The 22578-nt window shown below is 45.4% G+C and overlaps 1 protein-coding gene across 1 annotated transcript; it reads right to left on the bottom strand.

Annotated features, from left to right (window-relative positions):
• Positions 1–451: 451 nt before the first annotated feature.
• LOC123110219 (protein FAR1-RELATED SEQUENCE 9) lies at positions 452–5784 on the bottom strand. The gene is made up of 5 exons (XM_044530695.1): positions 5491–5784; positions 4541–4662; positions 3163–3213; positions 3018–3080; positions 452–2918 (listed from the first exon to the last, which is right to left on the bottom strand). Exons 2-5 carry the CDS (start codon positions 4658–4660, stop codon positions 705–707), a joined length of 2448 nt encoding a protein of 815 aa, XP_044386630.1. The 5' UTR covers positions 4661–4662; positions 5491–5784; the 3' UTR covers positions 452–704.
• Positions 5785–22578: the final 16794 nt, after the last annotated feature.

The raw sequence follows: 22578 nt of genomic DNA, 5'->3' as shown, positions 1-22578 counted from the left end.
TCAGGCTACATCACTACATTACGCACACGACAACCACACACCCACAGGACTTAAACAACGCCTCAGAGAAGCCGTGCAAATCGTCGCGTAGCACCCAAGCCATTGCCAAAGCCTTGCGTTTCTCAAGAACTCTTGCAAGAACATAAGCTTTGGAGTTAAAAGACATAGGCGACGAGCGTCTGCACAATCTAAATCTGAAGGACCATGCTTGAAAATTGGACACAAGGTTTTAAGCCTTTTTCAGAGCAAAAGCAACCAACATGAACAACAAAAACTTTATAGCATATGACCTCACTCAAACTGGTCCAGTTGCCAGAAGTCTACAAAGCAGCTGACTTTGCCGATGCTTTGTAAACTAATTGAACAGAGTACGAGGAGATGGGATATGAATATTGTCCGGGAACATCGATCTCCTCGACATGGACACGGAGCTACCCATGAACCGGGGAAGTAGACCTTCACATGCATGGAGAGCTAATCATTAAGGCATAATCAGTTGCCATGACATTTTCAGACGAGACCAGTTTGTGTGATCAAGGTCGGCAAATCCTTGGATGAAAGTCGGTATGATTAGGCCACAGTGAACTGCTGGCACAAATAAACTCAATGAACTGCTGGCGCAAATAAACTCATAAACTCTACCACCCAACACATTGACTATCCAGTTCTCCTGAATCTCTAACTTACTTACCTAGACTGACAAGCTAGCTGGTAGTAATAATCTCCATACAGTTGTCACTGTTGCGAGGATTTTCTCCTTCTGTTGCTAGCAGTTTCTCTTGAATACTGTCGAACTCGAGCATGAATGTGTTGCATTTCGCGCCATCGCTGCATATCTTCTTGCTGAGGTCGGCCATTTTGCTCATCAACATTTCATATCTCGCTGTGCTGTCTGCCTTCTCTAGGCATTTCTCCGTGTACTGCTTCGCCTTCTCTTCCTTGAATTTGTCGGTCCATCTGGGGACGATGTATTGCGCGGGGATTTCGTTGATTCCAAGCTGCGTGAAAAGCCTGAATATGTGGCAGCACAGTAATCTATCTCTGGCAAACTTTGCGCATTGGCATATGAATGTGTTGCTGACAGGATCAACAAACACTTCGAAGGCATTTCTATCAAACTCTGGGTTCTCGTAGTTGAAAGCCCTCTCCAGTCGGTACACAGACCCTTTCTTTACCACCTGCACGTCGAACGCCGTAGAATGGAGTAGTTCTCTCTGCACTTTCAGGAATATCTGCCTCGTGTAAATAGTAGATGCATGCTTTTCTATTGGCTGCAATGAGAAGCATGAAGGTACAGTTCTTGCTTGCCGTCTATCTTCGTCATCCGTTTTTAGTGTAGTCTTCTGTATCTCCTCGTATCTTTCGATGAACTTCTCAATTCTGTCCTTTGGAAGCACATAGTTTCTGAATAATACGATGTTCATACCTTCACCACGTCCAAGTGATTCGGCAAATGGATAGAAATCTTGTCTGAAATAAACAGGCGCCCAGATTTTCCTTATCCGCCACATGAATTGCAGGTACTCATTTTTACTTGCATCGTATCTCTCAATAAGTGAACTCCATCCTTCTTCAAATTCCATTTCCGTCAACGAGTTGTCAACTAAGCTATCCAGCTCTAGTTTTATGTTGCCTCTTGCTGCCATGAAGGCTGCTATCCTTTCATGTGCTTTACCCATTACATCACATTTCCAAAACCTGAGTCTTACCTGTGGCAGGACCTCTGCAATTGCTCTTCCTAGGGGTTCATCCTGGTTTGTAATGATTGATCCTGGTATTTTTCCTCCCATCACTTGCAAAAGTGTTTGGAACATCCATTTGAAGGTTTCAGCTCTCCCATCGCGTAGCAGGGCGCATCCTAACAAGAGAGTTCTCCCATGATTATTTATCCCAATAATGGTAGCAACAGGCAAATTATGCCTATTTGTGGTGTAAGTTGTATCAACCGAGATGAAATCTCCAAAAATATCATAATCCATCCTTGACCTCGCATCAGTCCAGAAAATACTGCGGACTACGTTGTCTTCATCTGTTTGCTTGATGTAGAAAAAACTTGGGTTCCGCAGCTCCAATTCTTTGAAGTGCTTCAATGCACTTTCAACATCTGAGTTTTCTGTTTTCCGTTGTTCTGTACACTGTAAACTGACTGGATCTTTTTTCTTGGACGGTATGTTTTCAGAACTGCTTCTCGCAGAACTGACTGGACCTTGTTTTTTGAATGATATATTTCCAAAACTACTTCTCATTCTCCTAAAAATCCTCAGAATTTTACTGGGAGGTATCTTACATTGCTGCAGAACTTTTAGAAACGACTTTTCCTCACTTGACATGTGTTTCTGGCTCAGGAAAAATCTTGCGAGGGAAGGGTTTGGACATAGCGGATGGTTGTGCTCATTCCGAACAGTTGCGAATTCCCATTGTCCCTTAGTGAGCTTCACTATCACCTTTGCTTGGCAATTTGTCCTCTCAAAGGAATTTATTTTCCTCTTCCTGTTTGGGTTCCGAGCTGGTGTTGGTTTGCCACTCCTGTTGCACTCTATGTGATACTTCTTTCTCCTGTAATTAGAATTTCGCTTTGCCACAAAACCAGTCAGGAGAGCATAAGTACTATAGAATCCGTTTGCATCTTCGAGGGTTTGAAACTTCATTCCAGGTTCTGGTTTTCTTGCAGCCTCCAATTCCTCAAATTTAGGATAAAAGTATTTCCCTAGTTCACTGTCTGAGTCGCTCCCTGAGCTGCTGTCTGAATCACTTTCACTGGGGTTCCTGTTTACCATTTCAATGTTTTCCACATTATCGTGTAGTTGGTTCTGTTCTTCGGCTTGCTGCAGTGAATGGTCGACTGAGTTGGTTTCTTTATCTGCTTCATCTGCTAATACTCCATCTGTATTCTTTTCAATACTATCTGAAGATAGTTCCTGCATGACAATGAATACTTTATGCTAAGGTACTGCAGAATATCATATTGAAATGTCGATACGTTAGTGACATAATTATGTTCTGTTTGATCTGCATACCTCATAACTATCACCTGTTGGTTCTGGTCTTTCTTCTGTCATTGATTGTTTCCCTACAGGTTCCTGCATTAGGTATTATTTGTTTCTGATTAATACCAGGCGTGAAGTCATTCTAAGAAATGGTAAAGCTGTTAACTTAAAGTACCTTGCTTAATTCACTTGCAGACGACATTGTTTCCGCAGCATTTTTACTGGCCTGCAAAACAGTGTGAAGTACAGTCACCGTGTAGTTGTGATAACCGTCGTTACCAATTTCTCCATATTTTATTTATATAGTAATTACAGCCTCCCAAGAAAAACACGTACTAATTGGAGAAAAAGGAAAATATCGACGTTATATCTGTGAGATGGGACCAGTTAGAAGAGTATCTGCAGCTGGGCTCCTCAAAGGGCCCCTATACTGGACATCAGCATGCTGATGCCAAGTCCGAGGGAGAGGATGGTGAGGAGACAGGACACGAGCGCGCTGATGTGCACCCCAAAGCTTTTGGTCACTGGTCACGGGGACGTATTCGGGCGGGTGCGTCGGCCAAAGGGCGTGGTCCGCAGCCAGAGCCGGTATCCCGCAGCTCATCGACGAGGCCCGCCAGGATGCCATGGCTGGCCACATGCATGACGCTCCAGTCGTCCGTGCCGCGGGGACGGCGGCCATGTAGGCGGCGCTAGCGAAGGAGTTTGGATCGGACATTGCAGGCGTCGAAACGGCCACGTTGACTCCGGGAATCTACGGAGAGCCGGAGGACTATCTTGCAGCCACCTAGTCGTAGGCATCACCCAGGCCTTGGCGCAGCTGGCGCTCCTCCTCAGGCCACATGTACTCTGCCGGGATCGCTGCCAGGCCTAAACGCGTGCCATTGTAGTTCTTCTTGGTCCACGGAGCGAGCTTGATGAATGGAATGGATTAATAAGCTGTGTATGTATGTGTATTCATACATGTGGAGCCCAACGAACTCCATGGAAGCTGGCCGTCGCGTACACTTTGGTCGAGAGACTGGATTCTGTCCACAGATTGAAACGGTTTGAGACCGATTTGTTTGTGTCCAGACCAAACCAGTCCGATCCAATAGTTTATAAATCCAAACCACACCAGATTGCTTTACATTCTCAGCCCATTTAAACCGACCAAACACAATCCAATAGGAAAAGCAACCTGAAACTAAAGCTTCAACCCAAACTATTCCCAGGTTTAATACCTGCACACACTGAAGACTAACTAGGTGCCTACTGGAAACTAGGGTAGTGGTGAGATTACATTTTTGGCTCTATGCACGTCGCTGTGAGACGTAAGTGTGTTGCTGCTACCGGAAGAAAAACCTTGTGAATAGGTAATACCAACTACTTCAAATATGTACTGAACGCATTAAAATTTCTGCAGAACAAAACCTTTTTGGGGTTCAAATAAACAAGGATATATATAACATTGGGTTAATTAGATAAACTAGGCTGTGCGCTTACGGGTTGGCCACTAGTGTCGTTAACCAACTGGCCCGCAGAAACACTAAACAGATATGTTCAAGTGGTACCTTTTTCCTATGCAACTCTGGTACAGGGGAACCTTGATCGTCAGCTACACGGCATGTCCTTCTCTTTTTTGTGGAGTTGTCTGCGGTTTCTGCTCCTGGCTTGTCCAATTCTGTAACCATTCCTGTCATGATAAACTGTAATAATTCCATCAATTGTACTATACTAGCAAAACACCCATGGGTTGTTATGTAATAATAGTATAGATATTTCTACTGTCGTTGACCCACTAAAACTAGTTCTTTTTACAAACACAGATGCCAAAAAGCTTCATGTGCGTTCTAGGAATTAGAACTACACCGTGGCAAACATAAATGTCTTTCTCCCTAGCCCCCCTTTCCACAACACCTGTGCATCCTACTCCTTCCTACCTGCCATGCATCTCCTTCTTCGCCCTCATCTCGCCAGAAGACAAGTACTGCCATACATGTGCGATTTAAGATGCAACTTTCTCATTTCCACGCCGCTACAAACTTTCAGCATGTTGTCTGTCTTGATTTATAAAGAAATTCATCTCTGCCTTCTTGGTCATGCCATTCATGAGCCAAAAATACATAATATAGGTCCCAGCTAATTAAAGTGAGGCTCTGATTTCAGAAACGAAAGAACAAGGAATAGCTGCTACAAGAGTTCATCTTCTTGATCTAACAAACAAGGAGAAATGTTGCATCGGAGCATCGTCTGAATTAGTAGTCAGGATAAGCAACAAACAGGGCACTTTCAGTGAGTAGAATAAAATTTCCCGCTTGAAATGACATCTAATGCGTTCTTGCTGAACTTCAGCCAGCTATTTAGCAAATCTAGTAATGTTAGAATGCCACTTTCATGAAATTCAAAAGGTTACCAGACAAAAATCCGGATACAAATCACATATTCACATGTCAATTTAAGGGTTCAAACCAGCACACACAAAAGGGTTCGATCGAGAGGTAAATTGAAGATTACTACGTACTGGAGGCAGGGCCGCATGAGCCAAGAGGAGCCGCGCGCCTGTGCAGCGGGCTCGACCAGCTCCTCCGCGGCGGTGGGGCAGGAGGGGGGAGGGGGGGGGGGGGCAGCGCGGTCGCGCGGAGGCCGGGTACGACGGCCCGAGGGAGCAGCTGCCGGCGGCGGGGGAGGGCGGGAGGAAGAGGCGAAGGGTAGCGCCGCGCCGGCGGCGGGGGCGGCGGCGGGGATGCAGATGGGAGGTGTGTTTTTGGCACAATGTCTGGTCGAGGCGACGCCTCTCTCAGTCTAGCTTCTTTTTTTTTCTCCCTTTCAGATAGGTAACCGCTCTGCCGGGTAGTGGGCCTTTGGTGGATTTCTACTGGGCTGGACTACGATTGATAATTTGTCCTCCCAGGGGATCGGCTAAAATTTGCTCAAAAAAAGGGGGGATCGGCTAAAAGAAAGTCTGCGAGTAAAATGCATGGGTAGCCACCGAACTTGTCGGAACAGCGCAGATCGGTCCTCGGGTTCCAAAGGTGTGGACCAAGGTCCTCGAATCTTTGCAAAGGGGTCTGAATACACTTTTTTGTTATTTCTTCCTCCTTCTCAACATCCCTTCCAGAGATTCGCGTTTGTTTAGGTAATTGGTGGGAGCCTTTTATTCATACATAAGTTTGTTCATTACAGATAATGGTCTTGATAACATTAGAAGTCTCGTTAAACCAACATGATCTGCTGACTAGCAAGAGTGTGAGCTGCCAAATTACATGACTGATTAACATGGATAAAATTACCCCTCGCAAAAAAAACATGGATAAAATACGAGATATAAACTTTATAGCCTAGTTCTTGATATCATGAACTATTGCTCATGTAGGGGATCTATCCAATTTTGGTTCTTTCATCTTGTTGATCAACAACAAACAGTCAGAAGCCATCACGATTTTCCGCATACTACTCTCCTGAGCAACAAATAAAGCTTGACAAACTGCCATGGCTTCTACAACTTCAAGATTTTGGATTCGAGCAAAGTAGCCTCCGCTTGCCGCCTACACCATCCCTCGATGATCATGAATCACCACACCAAAACCATCTCTTGTAGACTAAGAAAATATTGTTGCATCCGCGTTGACAAGCATCGACCCTTCCGGTGGGCAATTTTGGTTCGAGTCTAAGGACTCACGCTTGATGGAATTGGTCTAGGAGGATGGGGTCCAACCAGGCGGTGGCCACGTGCTCGATCTATGCATTGCTAGTGGTGCACTCGTCATTGGTTCGCGTATGATGGCGCTGCTCCATGAGTCTATACCATATCTGGACGATCACACGTCGTGTGTGCTGAAGTTTCCCACGGCCAGCTTGAGCTCATCGACAAGCTCACGCACAAACTACACAGTCATGGACATGTTTGTGTCCCTCATTTTCTCATGAGACCGTAGGTGTGGACACACGCATCTGCCCAGCCCTGCCCGATGGCATGATTGCTTCGCGATCCGCAAAGCCACTGGATTCCGCACGAAGGCATGCCAAGTTTTAGATTTTTCCTGTGTGAAACTAATTGATTTTATCATTTGTTCATACTAAGTTTCAGCATTTAAACTAGATGAAAGTTTAAAAACTCGTCAAAACATAATCAAAAGTGTTCTTGTTTGAAAGCCCTCGTCACAAGCAACACGAATATGCAAGTGAAACTAGACTTTTGATCCACAAAATAAAAATATTCAAAATTGAAAGCCCAAAGAAAAATAGGGTCGATGCATCTGCCCTTGCATGCCACAAATCCTCCAAGTAGCAACAAGCATGTAGTCTCGAGGGAGCTCATTGTACCGTCCGCCGACGACCAACACGTGTGCACACCCCATCTGCAGGGGACGTAAAACATGACATCCAATTCCTACACTTTCACTCCTAAGGCCTTCTTTGGTTCATAGGATAGGAATTTTATAGGAATAGGAAAATCATAGGAAGTGAGATGACATGCATGTCAATTCCTATAGAGAAAGAGATGTCATTTGGTGCATAGGATAGGATTTTTTCCATTGAGTCTAGGCTAATGTTTCTTTTCCTCCAAAACGTGAAGGATTGATTCCTATCCTACATAGCAATAGGAATCCATTCCTACAAACCAAAGGGCTTCAAAGGAATTTTTCCTTTGCAAATCCTATCCTATAGAATTCCTACAAAAATCCTACAAACCAAAGGAGGCCTAAGTTTTTCGTATCCTACATTCCAAATGGACCCAAGATGTTACAAGTTGATATTTGTTTTGCATTTTTTCCTCTTTTTCCAAAAAGGAGGTTAAATCTCCGACCTCTGCATCATTATGATGCACACAACCATTATTTAGGGTTCTATCTGCTTGCATGGTGTCTCATCTTTGGAACACTTAAGTTTTGTTTTCGTTCCAAAACAATGTCTTCATTACATCCATATAGTGTTCAGTCTAAAAGATTTCATATCACAATCAATCAGTCAAGTACCGGGTGGACACATTTCTCGAGAAGTGATATTGGACGAGAGGGTGCTTAATTTCCATCTATAACCACACACCACCTTGAACATGTACCATTGAAGGATAAAAGCATTCCCAGTTTTCCAATATATAGTCCCATGCAACGATGATTGCTGACATGAATCAAAACTCTCGCCTTCTATTAACTCAGATGACAACCACCAATCACTTCTTGGTAACTTCGAACTCAAGCTGCATGATACACCCACACCCACGTAAGAGAATGGATCTCAGAGTAAAACTTAGCTGCTAAACAAAAATGTGAAAGCCCAGTTTACGCAGCCATGTCAGCTAGCTAAATAGTTCATAATTTTCTCAAAAAATGCTAAGAGCATCTCCAATAGATGGTCTAAATTTTGGCGGTCCAAAACCAGAGATGTAAAATATGGACTGCCAAAAAGTGCATTTTGGAGCTCCGAAAAATGCTCAACTCCAACAGATAGTCCAAATCGGGGATGTAAAAGAGCAACTCCAATAAATGGTCCAAAATGAAGATGTAAAATCGCCTTGATCGTCTTCTTCAACCTCGGGACGTCGGCCGCCTTCGTCAAATCCATCACCATCAAGCTCTCCCCGACCTCCCCGAGCGCGACATTCTCCTTGTGATGAGCTCCTCTCCAAATCCCCCTATTTTTTTTCCCTTCAATCGGTGTCATTTGCCACCGCTCTCGTGCTCGTCCGTGGTCGCCATGGCCGGAGCCCGAGCTCCCCTGTACGTGCTCCTTTGCCGGCCAACAGCGACGGAGGCGGCCAGCAGCCGAAGCGAACACCACGAGCAGAGGCACGGCGCGCGCTGGACGGGCCAACGGCAACAGCAGCTCGACCGAATGGGGTCAGTGCGGGGCGGCGGCGGGGCCGGGAGGTGGTGGCAACGGGGCAGGCCAGCGAACAGCGGCGGGCGGCGGAGGTGGGCGGCGGACTAAGGACCCGACGGAGGCCTACAGGGGCAGCAGGACCGCCGGAGGCGCCGAATCCCACCATGGCTGCCTCCCGATTCGGCGGCGCCCGGGCGGCTGCGAGACGGCTTTTGGCGACGGGGGCAAGGGCGGCGGCGGCGATTTGGGGCGGTGGCGGCGACAACTGCGGGGATTTGGGCGGTGGCGGCGGCAGATTTCGGCCGACTGGTGTCCGGGTGGGCGGACGAACGCGGCTGTGAAATGAAATGAAGAGCGGTTGGGCGTTGGCGGGCAGTCATCGAATTTGGACCAGTTGTATCTCGTGATGTAAATTTGCACGTGAGGTGTTGTATTTTACATCACTGAAAGGCCGCTGTCTATTTTTTTTTCCATATGAACCGTCTGTTGGAGCAGCATTTTTTGTCCCGGACGGTCCAAAAGTTAGGTAGTTTTACATTTGGACCGTCTATTGGAGATGCTCTAAATCATTCATAAATGTATTGGCAAGCTGGGTTTATAAAAATAGTTCATCATAACAATAGAAATAATTTAGTAAATCAGGATAATTAATGACAACTACGTCAAGGTTCAGTGGTCAAAAAAATCAAATTTAAGCGATGACCATTGCAAAGGAAGCAAGCAAGAATCAAACACTAAATAAAATATACTCCGGACGGAGGTTGTACTAGTCAAAATTATAAGCCTCAGATTTTCCATTCAAGGAAGCACACCCTAGTAGAATAGAACAAGAATCTAAGAAAAATGAACTTACTGAATCATGTTGACTCACTGTAGCATCCCTGAATCTCATAGGTAACACAGTACACACACTTTCTCTGTCATAGAGATTGTGGACTTGAATCTAAGAGGAACAAAGCAAAATATTTCTAAATAAAAATAAGGTTATGTTAAATAATAAATCCCATAGTGTATATCCGGTTGCTGTATACAAGTTAGACATACCTCCAGGTCAAGAATCGGATCAAGTTCCTTTTCCAGAAACTGCCAACTGATTTCAAGAAGATTATCGCCGCTCGCCCCCTCGCCGCCGATAGATCCCTCGCCGCAGTGCGTTCCTTCGCCGCAGGTCGCGCCATCGCCGCCGCTCGTACCCTCGCTGCTGCGGAGTCAGCCTTCCCCGCCGCTCCCTAGCGGATTGCGGAGGGTGGTATGCCGATCTGGTGCGACCTCCCGATCTGTGAGCAAGGCGGCTGAGGGGCTGGGGTGGGTAATCCAGGCCTCTCCCCGACGCGCGGGTGTGCTGCGAGAAGATGAGCGCGACTGGTGCAGGCGCATCAGATCTGGAGATAGCAGGATTGATAGCGGAGCTCGGCCGTTTGGAGAGGGAGGCGGCGAGAGCAGCAAGGGCCGTCACCGATGCTCGACGCAGTTTGGCGATTCGTGCGACGTCGCGCGTCAACGAGGAGGAGCAGGAGAGGATCTATGCGCTCGGGAGCTTGACGACGAAGCTAATTCTCAATTGGGCTGCCCGCGAGGCGGAATCCTGCTCCCGCATCCAACGCAGAAGGTGGGCGCTGTTCAGGGATGTAGCGTGAGATCTCCGCCCTTAAACGGTGAGTCTGAGCCCCTGCTTGATTCGTTTTGCGATGGATCCATGGAGATTCTGACATCCAAAGAGGGCTGGCTGATTGGTGTTGCGCCTCGACGGAGCCGACCACCCTCCCCGTCGCCATTGCTGCGCTCTCCAAACAGAGGCGTGAGGAGGAGGACCCCACTGATCAGTGACCCTCGCGTGAGAGGCCCATCTGGCAGAGATGGGGTAACCGGAAAGCTGGATCAAAAGGAGAAGACGTATTTTCAGAATCCGCCTGCACGGTGGGCAGCGAGAGAGGATAAATACAACGCAGCTAGGGCTCGCCGCCGCCGGAGGGATTTCTCCAATCTGATCTGGGTGCGAAGGATTTGTTCCAGTCTGGAGAGTTCTCGGCAGATGACTGTCATCCTGTAGGGAGATCCGATTGGCTCCCTGCTCCGAAGATCTTCAAGTTCTCGGGGGATTTTTGGGGGAAGCGTGAAGGAAGAGTGCCCTACGCATCGATTGTGAGAAGGATGGCAGGACCGGGAGGGCAACAGGGATCCAGAGGAGGGAGATACAGCGCGGGGCGTGGGAGGAACGAAGGTGGGCGAGTGATCCCCCCCCCCCCCCCCCCCCCCCCCCCCCCCCCCCCCCCACAGTGCTAGAGGCTGTACCGGTTGTTCGTCCGCCTCCTCCAGTCCGCCAGGTGACTCTCGTCCGATCTAGTCCTCCTGTGTCTATCTATGCCAAGCCCCCAATTGTTCCTTGCCGCGGCTCCACCTATGATGAGTCAAGGAGCCCAGATGTACCCCCAGTTCTGGGGGGTGGAACCCGCACTTTGCTCCAGTTGGCCCATGGAAGCCACAACCACAGTTCCCATATCAGTTTATTCCCCCGACTGCAGGACATCCTACAGCTTACAACAATGCTCCAATGCAAAGTAGTGGAAGTCAGGCAGGTAGCAGTGGGCAGGCTGGCGCTGGCAAAAACAAGAAGCAGAGGAAGCCCGCTGGTAAGTCTGAGCAGAAAAAGGCTGAAGACACAGATCAAAGCGCAGACTCTGGGGAGTTTCATATTGATCCCAAGTTTGCTGGTGCTATATGCTACAACTGCGGTTTGCCTGGCCATTTCGTGGGGATGTGTTCTATCCCAAAGATCTATTTCATATGCAGGAACCCTGGCCACCATATGGATGTTTGCCCTACTTGGTACAAAACCTATCCTTTTAGCCAGTACTTGGGCAGTGCAAACAGTGGACTGGGGTTTTACCATATTGAGACTGGAGAGAAAAGTGATGCAGATTGGCTTAATTTTGATAATGTTGGGTTGGTGTATGTTCAAGAGGGTGAGATAAGTGCCCAAGAACTAGAGAAATGCTTTGCTGATATGTGGATGACAAATTGGCCATGGCAGATTAGAGCATATGATGAAAAGCAATATCTGGTCAGATTTCCACCCAACAAAAAGATTCAGGAACTGGTTGAGTATCCATCTATTAATCTTAAGAAGAAGGGAGTAACCATTCTATTTAGAGACTGGAATGGAGAGCTTCCAGCCTATGACAGTTTACAGGAAATCTGGATTGAGATTGGAGGGCTGTCACCAAAGTGGTGTTCTTGGAATGTAATTGCTCAGATCACATCCTCTCTGGGTTTCTTAATGAATGTAGACTGGCATGGCATTTTCAGAAGCTTTTATGAAAAAATTAGGGTCCAAGTTGCTGTGAGAGACCCTACAAGGATTCCCGAGGACAGAATGTTTGAATTTTGTCAAGAGCTTTTCCTGTTGACTTTCAAAGTGGAGGATGACACTCTCATGGCCTCCCCACATGACCCTAGTGATCCTGGTGAAGATGATTAAACTGAACAGGACAAAGAGGAGGAGGAAGAAATTGAGGATGATGATCTTCTGGGTGAAGAAATGAGGGGAGAACAAGAGAAAGGGAAGACACCTGCAACTGCTGCTAGACCCACACCTACACCAAGAGGAGCAAGGACTGCTGCGGCCCTTGTTACTCCTGCTCCTACATTTGAGTTGGAGAAAATTTCTCTCAACAAAGAACAAGGTGCTCCACCTGCCAAAAGCTACTTGGATGTAGCTAAGAAGAGGCCTGCTGAGAATATCTCTGGTCCTTTGCTGGCTCAATTTGAAGAGGCAGTAGATGGTGGAGAGAAGGAGAAGGACAAGATCTTGGAGCTTCCACCAAATGGCAAGAGCAAGTGGGGCCCTGTTATTGCTACAAGAGTTAGTGCCTGGATTCAGAGAAGTGGGGTACACAGCCTAAAGAAAGCTCAAGAGATGAAGCAAATCCAAAATCTGGAAGTGCCTAGAGGTAAAAAAAATCCTGGTTTTAAGAATTCTTTTAGTTGCTTAGATAATGATGTGCTTGCTGATGGAGCTGATAAAGCTGGGGTAGTCCTTGGTGAGGACACTACCCAAATCACCTGCAACATTGATATCATAAAACAGCAAGAAAATGTTAGGTTGGATAGATTCCATCAGGATAACCCTGACATGTTCCTTCCCCCTAACATTGATGTCAGTGGGGAAGAATTTGCTCAAGGTGACAAACCTGATTTAAATTTTGATATTCCCTCTTCTAGTACTCACATTAGTGAGGTACAGGAGGCTGCTCACTCGTGGATTGAGGTGAGTAGTAAGAAAGGGAGTAGACCTAGGAGGAAGATATATTTCCCTGATAAATGATAGGTCTATTCTGGAATGCTAGGGGTCTAAATGGACCTCATAAGAGCTTGAGGGTGCAAGAGCTTATTAAAGCACATTGCCCTGATTTTATCTGTATTTCTGAAACAAAAAAAAATGATTTCTCTTTGCCACAACTGGAAGCTTTAGATTCCAGAAATGGTTACTTTTGGAAGTGGTTGTCTACAGTTGATATAGCTGGAGGCATCCTAATAGGCCTTAAAGATGACACATTTGAGATTTTATCCTGTGACATCTATAGTTTCTGTGTTTCCTGTCTTCTTAGATGCAGAAATAACAGTAAAACATGGAGGCTTATCTCTGTATATGGCTCTGCTTATGATGAGGGCAAGGTTGACTTTATTAATGAATTACACAGTGTAGCAGCTGGATGGGATGGCCCTACCATTATGGGGGGGGGGGGATTTTAATCTCATTAGAATAGCTGCTGAGAAATCCACTGGTGCTATTAATCACCACTGGGCTGATTTGTATAATGACTAGATAAATAAATTTAGCCTGATAGAGATTAGTAATATTGGTAGAAGATTTACCTGGGGCAACAACCAGGAAGATATGATCATGGCAACCCTGGACAGAGTTTTTGTAACTACTGACTAGGAAGCTATGTTCCCTGCAGTACATCTTAAGGCTTTGCCTAGGGTTGCTAGTGATCATACTCCTTTGTTGCTTGATTCTGGGGGTATCCCTGTTGCTAAGCATAAGTTATTTAGATTTGAAAAATGGTGGATTGGTGTGGAAGGCTTTGATGAACTTGTTCATAAAACTTGGAATACCAAGTGTTTGCATACCAAAGCCATTGATGTGTGGCAGTTTAAAATTAGATTAATGAGGAAAGCCCTTAAGGGATGGAGTATCAATATAGAAGCTGCCAAGAATAGGCAGAAACAATCCTTGGTTGCTGAATATAATTGTTTGGATATTATGGCTGAAACTCAACCTTTATCCCCTGCTTCTAAAAATAGAATGAAAAATATTTCAGGTGAGCTGCAGGACATATGGAGGAGGGAAGAAATTAAAGCCAGACAGAGATCTAGGGAAAGAGAAGTGCTGGAGGAGGAGCTTAATACAGGTTACTTCCAAGCTATTGCAAATCAAAAAAGAAGAAAAAAACAGATTGCAATGCTGGAAGGAGAGAATGGACCTATGGAAGACCCCAAAGGTATACTTGACCTTACTGTTCAGTTCTATAAAAAATTATTTGGCTTTACCCCCAAACTTAATATACACCTTAAAGAAGGTTTTTGGGGAGAGGATGGGGTAGTTTCTAGGGATCACAATGATAAACTTGATGCTCCTTTTTCTGAGGAGGAAATCAAGGCTGCTGTCTTTGGCTCTTATGCTGAAGGGGCCCCAGGCCCAGATGGCTTTTCTTTTTTATTTTATCAGCATTTTTGGAACTTGATTAAGCCAGACTTGCTTGCTCTATTTGCTGATTGAGAAAAAGGGGAGTTAGATTTATTTAGGCTTAATTTTTCCCTTCTAACTTTGGTTCCTAAAGAACCAAATGCTGTTAGATTGGAAATATTTAGACCACTTGCTATGACTAATTGTAGCTTTAAGATTTTCTCTAAATGCTGTACAAATAGGTTTGGTCCAGTTTGTGATGATATTATACTACAAAACCAAACAGCCTTTATGAAAGGGAGATTTATCATGGAAAGCATTGTTACTGCACATGAGATTGTGCATTCTCTGGCTTCCTCTAAACTATCTGGTTTTGTTTTCAAACTTGACTATGAGAAAGCTTATGACATGATAAATAGAGATTTTATCTTTGAAGTTCTATCTAGTAGAGGCTTTAGCCCTAAATGGATTGGTAGAATTAAATCTCTGATAGTAAATGGATCTGTTGGTGTCAGAGTTAATGACACCAATAGTGATTTCTTTATTACAGGTAAAGGGGTGAAACAGGGTGATCCTATATCCCCTTTACTTTTTAATGTGGTTGCTGATGCATAAGTTAGAGCATCCAAACATAATATGATTTCTGGTGTTTTTCCAAGCACCAACCCAGCTGGGACCATCAGCATGCAGTATGCAGATGACACGCTCCTTTTCATGAGTAAGAACTTAGATCATGCCAAAAATCTAAAATGGCTTTTGTCATGCTTTGAGCAATTATCTGGCATGAGAATCAATTTTCACAAATGTGACCTGGTTCCTATCAATGTGGATAGGGATGAGGCTCAACTATTTGCTCAAACGCTGGGCTGCAGGTTAGGTATTTTCCCCATTAAATATCTAGGTGCCCCTCTTCATTATGCTAAATTGAAGAGAGAAGACCTGCAACCCCTGGTAGATAAGATCCTAAAGAAAGCTTCAGGATGGAGGGGGCGTCTCTTATCCATAGGTAAGAGACGTGTGCTAGTCCAATCTAATTTGGCTAGCATCCCTGCTTATCTGATGTGTGTGATAAAACTTCCAAAATGGGCAATCACCCTCATTAACTCGCAGCTAGCTAATTGCTTGTGGGATGACTATGAAGGGCATCATAAGTATCACCTTGCTTCCTGGGGGACTATTGCCCTTAAAAAGGAATTTGGTGGTCTGGGTGTCACTAATATTGCTGATATGAATTTATGTCTCCTTGCTTCTTGGGCTAAGAGGTACTTTTCTGGAGATAATAAAATCTGGAAACTTATAATTGATGACAAGTACAACACTGATAAACTGAATATTTTTGCTTGCTCCAATAATGGGGCTTCCCCTCTCTGGAAAGGGATTTTATGGGCCATTAAAGCCTCTAAGATGGGGTACTCCTGGATTGTGGGTAATGGCAAGAAAATTCGCTTTTGGGAGGGCCAGTGGTTTGGCAATGCACCACTATCCGCTCAATTTTGGGGGTTGTATTCTTTGGCTAATGAGCATAATATATCTATTTTTAAAATTTGGAATGGGGTTTACCTTAAGATCACCTTTAGGAGATGCTTGTCAGGTGATCAAGTGGCTGACTGGGTGGACCTGGTCTCTATTGCCAGTACTATCACTTTTAGAAATTGTGAGGATACTCCGGTCTGAAAGTATAGTGCCAATGGTCAATATTCAGTTAATTCTTTTTACAACATTATTAACTTTAGAGGGATCCTTCCTGCCCACACACAATATGTGTGGAAGCTCAAGACTGTCCCTAGAGTTCAAATTTTCTTTGGCTGGTCTGTAATAACAAGATTTTAACTAGAGATAATCTTGTTAAAAGACAACATGTCCCTGATATGACTTGTCTGTTCTGCTCTGAACTAGAATCTTGCCAGCATCTACTTTTTGACTGTGTAGTATCGATTGAACTCTGGAGAGTTATTGGGGGACTATCAGGAGTTGGCAAGGTCTCTAGCATTGTGGACCTTGCGGCCTGGTGGGTTTCCAATAAGAAACATGCAGTGGCAAATGCTCTGCATGCTGCTGTGATTTGGTCTCTCTGGAAAATCAGGAATAACCTATGCTTCAATCGTGCTATATGGTCTAGAATGCAGGTGATATGGAGACAGGTGGCCGTGGAGCTAGCAGCGTGGGAGATTTTGTTCTCAGGCGATGCAAAGACTCAGATTGCTACCATGGTGAGAAGCCTCGAGAAGCTTGCCAGAGATCCTCCTATGCTGATGTGGCCAGACCCCGGTTGATCCTTTCAAGATGCGCATGGGGCATGAACTAAAAAAAGATGATGTTGCTGCTCTCTCCCCTGGCGGTAGAGGAAAGCACTAAAAAAGCAAACCCATGTTTTCTTCCATTTTTGTCTCAATTTAGACTTGGTATGTTCTGTTAAGGTAGGATGAGTATTCTGCTGAGGCAGCGTAATGAGCTGTGCTCCGAGGGCTGTATTCGAAGACTTGACTGTGGTTTCGTTGTTTATCAATGGAACCGGGGCTGCGTGCCCTTTTGCTCTAAAAAACTGCTCCCAAATTGACCGTATTAGCTATGATAAATTGAACGAACTGATCTTATAAAGTTAAAGGGTGTACACCTCAGATAAAGTTGTACCAAGCTCCAATGACATCACATCTATGACATCTCCTCTTCTAATGCCCATCTTTTGGGCAGTAGAGTTAGGAAGCACCTACAGAGATTAGAGTTAAGTATTACTATGTAAGAACATAATTTATTTAAAAAAATTTGAGGAGCAGAAAATTGGTGAAAAAGCTTGATCACTTAATTAAGAACCGAACAAGAAATGAAGAAATGAAGAAGGGGGAGGGGGTATATACATATTGAGCAATCAAACCTTATCTACAATGAAACCACTTCTGATATTGTGGCGGATAGATAGCTCATCTCGGCGATAAGTATTGAGCATCCTTACTGCCTTCAACTGCAGATCGTGCACTGGATGAATAATGTGTCTGCAATAATGCAGCTAAGGCACTTGTCATTGCTGTGCGACCAGTGGTAAATAATCTCTACAAACTAAATCCAGTCAAACCAGACTGTACACATGTGGTCACCAATTTTTAAAGTGACAAATTCTAATGGTAAAATTTAAAATTTGAAAACTTAGTTAGGCCGGCAAACTTAAGTTAGTGTTCATCATTTGAGATCTTTCACCCAGTTTTTATAGAGATATCAGCCTAATAATCTTTTTACAATAATCCTCAACAAACCGACCTGCTACCATCTAGCACCTTCATGTGCAAACACTAATTACCAAGTTTATCCAACTAAAATCTTTCAATAATGACATGATTGTAGTACAAAGAAAAGTGAACTTACCCAAATCGATACCACATTTTAATACACTTCATCACTCTAGAGATAGAAACAATGGCAGTTCCAGTGAAATGGTTATCGTCTATCATTCCTACGACCTGGCCATTTTTGTTGATTACAGGCCCACCAGTGCAAGCCTACAACACAAACATAATATAGAATTAATCATATGGAGATACTATATATGTAGTTACATATGAAGACAAAACAAAAACATCGGGCATTAAAACATTATTAGTTTACCACAGGGCTGTCAGTTCTGGAGAAGAGATAATGATTCTGCCCTACAAATGGTTGATCCAGCCCTAAAATTGAGCCACTCCTCACATTCAGATGATAATCTTTGTCTCTGCCCAAGATAAATATTTGTTCGTCATAATTTGGTCGAGATCCAAACGAGGCTGGCATCAAAGTATGCTCAGTTACGATTTGTAACAAAGCAACTTCATAATGTTTGTCGAGGAACAGGAATCGTGCCTGCACTTTGGTATCATTGGACAGATGAACAAACACCTGAAATACAAAATGCGCAACGTTACAGTACGTAATACTATACGAGAAGCACTAACGATTGATGTTTTAAAAAATACCTGTGCACTGGAAAAGTACTGCCCCATCTGATCACGAACCGTAAGCTGCTATGCTATACTAGAACGAATCAATGATGGAGAAACGAACTTTCTGATGATCACAAACATAATAATTACCAGATGGGTCTACAGATGAAATCGCGAGAACGGAGCGTGATCTATCCATCACCATGTCGCTGTCCTCTAAGCTGTTTATGGATTTCTCAGTGTTGGGATCCTTGACCTCGCTTGTAATGGTCGGAAGATCAACACGAAAAACTTGAGAAAAACAAACAAGAAAGAAGAAGTTAGCGCGGAGGCATAATTAAACAGGAACACCAAAGAGAAGAGAAGTGAAGAGAAGAGAAGAGAAAAGGGGATGCAGCAGGCAGCAGGTAGGACGTGACCTCCACTACCTGGGATCTTGTAGAGCCTCCCTTGCTCATCTTTATGAACCATCCAGTCTTTCACTTTGCCGGTGTTAGGGTTTGGCGGCCGGGCGGCTAACTTGAGCTCCCCCTTGGACAGGAACCTGCTTGTCGGCGCCGCCGTCTTGTGCTTCTTCTGCTTCCCCATACTCACATCCTCTACCCTCGGCCGCTTGGGATCTTTAGGGTCAGTCTTTGCCGACACCGCCGCCGCCTGCAATCTTGCACGAGAGCGAGTCAGCCTTCCCTCCACCGCCCCTCCGGTGGCATCCCCTGGTTTGGTGAGGGGCCTCATCCTTGTGAGGGGCCGGGAAGGGGATTAGGGTTTGGTGGGCGGCTGGTGCATCGATCGTCGTATACGCCTGGTGAGAGCGCGATGGATACGCAGCGCACGGCCTTGACCGCAGCGAGAACGATTCAGTTCGGCTCGCCGAGCAGTGCACGTTGCGACAGAACGAAACAAAACATGCGCGCGCGTGTACTCGCATTCCTTCAAGAAAAAAAAAAACACGCATGGCATGCATGCCTCCACACGAGTGCGCGTCGCATAGTTTCATTCGAGACCCATGCATGCGTATGTGCCACCGGCCTCTCGCCTCGTTTTCACACCCGCTAACAAAAAGCTCCATCGCCGGCCGGCATGGGAGAGCAACCTCCCAAGCTCAGCTCTCGCCGGCCGGCCAAAACAGTGCTGGTAATCGTACGTATGTACATGTACCTATGTCGCCGCCGTGCTCCTTCAACCAACCACCAAAGGAATCGTCGGCGGCGGCATAGCCAGCCCATGGTCCTGACGACTTCATCGGAGAGCCATCGACAATGCCATCGAGTTCACGCTCGCGGTCCTCCCCTGAGCACGTTCGTGTGCTCTACAAGGCTTCAGCTTGCCGGTAGTCCTCTGATCATCCCCAACATTTTGGCAATTTCAGCCGTCCGCCGGTGACAGAGACGCCCGAGCTCCCAAGCACGCTCACCGGCCAAAACGGTGCCGCCCGGGAGGGAATACTATCCCTACGTACTGGCGTGCTCCTTCACCCAGCCACCCAAGGAGTCGTTGTCGGATGTCTTCCCCGGCTCCGGCATGGCTAAGCCACGAGCCCACGACCCAATCACCTCAAGCTCCGTATGATCATGCAGCCGCTCCGCCGATCGATGACGTCCGACCGTCAAGCTGTCTTATTTTCTCTTTGCACAAAACAAGACGAGGACACCCATGCATACATGTGCATGCATGTCCACAGGAACACAAAGTTTCTTTGTAGCTCAGGCTGCATGGAACCTCTTATCCTCAACCGTCCAACCTTGCTTTGAGATCCGTACTCTCCAACTAACTTACAACAAGCAGATTTCTCTTTTTTGTTTCTCTAAAATGAAACAATATATGAACTTCAAACTTTGTAGATCGAACAAACATTAGAACATCAATGTGTGAAAAAACTTTCAGATTTTTTGGACTGATATAAATATAGAAAATGAGATTTTTGTTTGACTAAAAATATTATTTTAAGCATTTGAAATGCATGAAAAAAATCTGAAAGTTTTCCCCCAGATTGTAGTTAGAATGTATTGTTGTTCTGCAAAATTTGAAGTTTATATGTTGTGTCGTTTGAGAGAAACAAAAAAGACAAATGCGTCTGCACGGATCGCAATGCAGAAGTGGATGGCAAAGATAAAGGGTACCGTGTAGCCTGAGCTACAGAAAACCACACTCCCACAGGAAACCGACCGAGGGAGCTTTCCTTCTTCCCCAATTCCAGTTGTCTACCTCGTTGCTTTCGTTTCCGCCGTAAGCCTCAACATTATTTATTTTCAAGATGTCCACGGCTCCAGCATCCTTCCCTCAAAGGATCCGACTGAGTCTGCTGAGGCGGCGTCCAGTTTGGAAGCAAGGTCTTTTCCTTTCTCCATAGACAAGTAGTCCTTCAGGTATTTTTTAGAACAATCTCCCCTTCACCTGTAGGGTACTCAACCTCCAGCCCCTCAAATCCGTCCATTATTTCATTCACCCTGACAATAGCAAAGCCAGGTGGAACTGGAGCGAAAGGGAAAGTTGCATCAGGTTGAGGAGGTAAGACATAGCCGACCGCCACCTTCAAGGTCAGGTTATGGCATTTTTTCATTAGCACACAATATTTATTACCCGTGATACCATCCACGGGGTAGCGACGAGCCATGATATCAGGCTGAACGTGCTCTGTGTAATCCATGCTGCTTCTCCGCTGAGATGGCGGGGTAGCATCGTGGGCAGTATCCAATGAAGGATCTTCGTGCCGCTAAGATGGTGGGCCGGTAGCTCGCTGGCTCTCAAGTGCCTCTAGATTTGCTAATCTTTCATTGATCTTTCTGCATTTCGCTTGCTCCTCTTTCTTATTTCTCTCTCGGCTTCTATAACTAGTGCTACCGGGAAACCCATGCACCCACGCAACGGATCCTGATGTTCCTCGTGTTCGTCCGGGGTGTTCAGGATTCCCGAGGGCCTTGGACAACTCGTCCGTCTCTCTTTCGGGATGGAACCTCCCTTCCTGCGCTTCCTTGATTGCTTCCTCAAGCTTTTTGAAGGGTATTTCAAGTTAAGATTTCGTGAAAACACATTTCCCTGATTCTGGGTCCAAAGTTCCCCCAACCCCGAAGAACCAAGTCCTTGCCCGATCTGGCCAGTGCAATGTCGCTGGTTGGACCCCTTTAGCAAGTAGGTCTTGTTCAACTCTGTCCCACGTAGGCCGGGCTTTGCTGTAGCCACCTGACCTCGTAACATGGTGACACTTCTTCTTTGCAACATTCTGCTTATTTATCTATGACCTTTGCGTAGCCTTCTTTGATTTCTTGTAGGCCACGAATGCGGGCCGGTGATATTTTATCTTCTCATATTGACCAGTGAATTCTGAAGTCTTGTCTTTGTCGACAAACTTTTCTTCAATAGTTTCTTCTAGTTTTTTAATAGTTCTGCCATCTTAAGAGCAAACACCATAACCTTTGGGAGAATAACTGGCTTATTCGGATCCTCGTCTGGCGGTAGGCTGAAATTGGTCATCAGCGAGTTCCAAAGATCATCTTATTGTCTATTGTGGACTTAAGAAACTTTAGGGTCCTTCTTATTTCATTCATGGATGCTGATCGGGACGCTGTCCCTAACAATAAGTTTGCACTGATGTATAAATTTGTCCTTCATCTGCTTGGGAGCAATCGGTTGGCCATCTCGAGAGACTTGTTCGATCATGAACATTTCATTCTGACCCAACCTTTTCTTCAGGCATCGTCTCCTTACCGAAGTTTGGCTCGCTCCGGAGGGGTAAAAGAAGAAAGAAGTGTCAATATATGTACATACAAAACAATTAATGCATCTAGTTAGCAGAGGCTTAATTTATATATATATACCTCCGAACTTTGCAACAGTTAAGGCTCCTTCCTCCTCCATTGGATGACCGGAGTCGTCATCCTCTCTTTCCTCACCATCGATGCCGTTGAGAAATGACAAGGTGATATCACCTTCGTCGCGGCTTATATCCCCCAACAACTCTTCTTTTTCTAAGTCTCTGTCCATAGTTTCTGCAAATATTACAACATGGCAATATACAATCATGAGAGATGGATTAGTGGCAAACATAGACCTAGCTAATCACTACAATGAATCATATGCATATATGAGCAACGGATTAGTCGCAAACATCATGCAAAGTTATCGGGGGTTATACTTTCCAGAGAGGATACTTTGTGGACCGCCACTCTCATGCATGTCCGATGTCCCC

The sequence above is a fragment of the Triticum aestivum genome, chromosome 5B, assembly GCF_018294505.1.
Source record: "Triticum aestivum cultivar Chinese Spring chromosome 5B, IWGSC CS RefSeq v2.1, whole genome shotgun sequence".
In the NCBI taxonomy this organism is placed as follows: domain Eukaryota; kingdom Viridiplantae; phylum Streptophyta; class Magnoliopsida; order Poales; family Poaceae; genus Triticum; species Triticum aestivum.
Note: the sequence above shows the minus strand (reverse complement) of the source record. Positions and strands in the feature narration are given on the sequence as shown.

Coding starts and splice junctions, on each gene's coding strand:
- LOC123110219 (XM_044530695.1), bottom strand. CDS start 4,660: ATGGTTACAGAATTGGACAAGCCAGGAGCAGAAACCGCAGACAACTCC. Junction 3,081..3,162: donor CTGCAAGTGAATTAAGCAAG/GTACTTTAAGTT, acceptor TACCTAATGCAG/GAACCTGTAGGGAAACAATC. Junction 2,919..3,017: donor CAACAGGTGATAGTTATGAG/GTATGCAGATCA, acceptor ATTGTCATGCAG/GAACTATCTTCAGATAGTAT.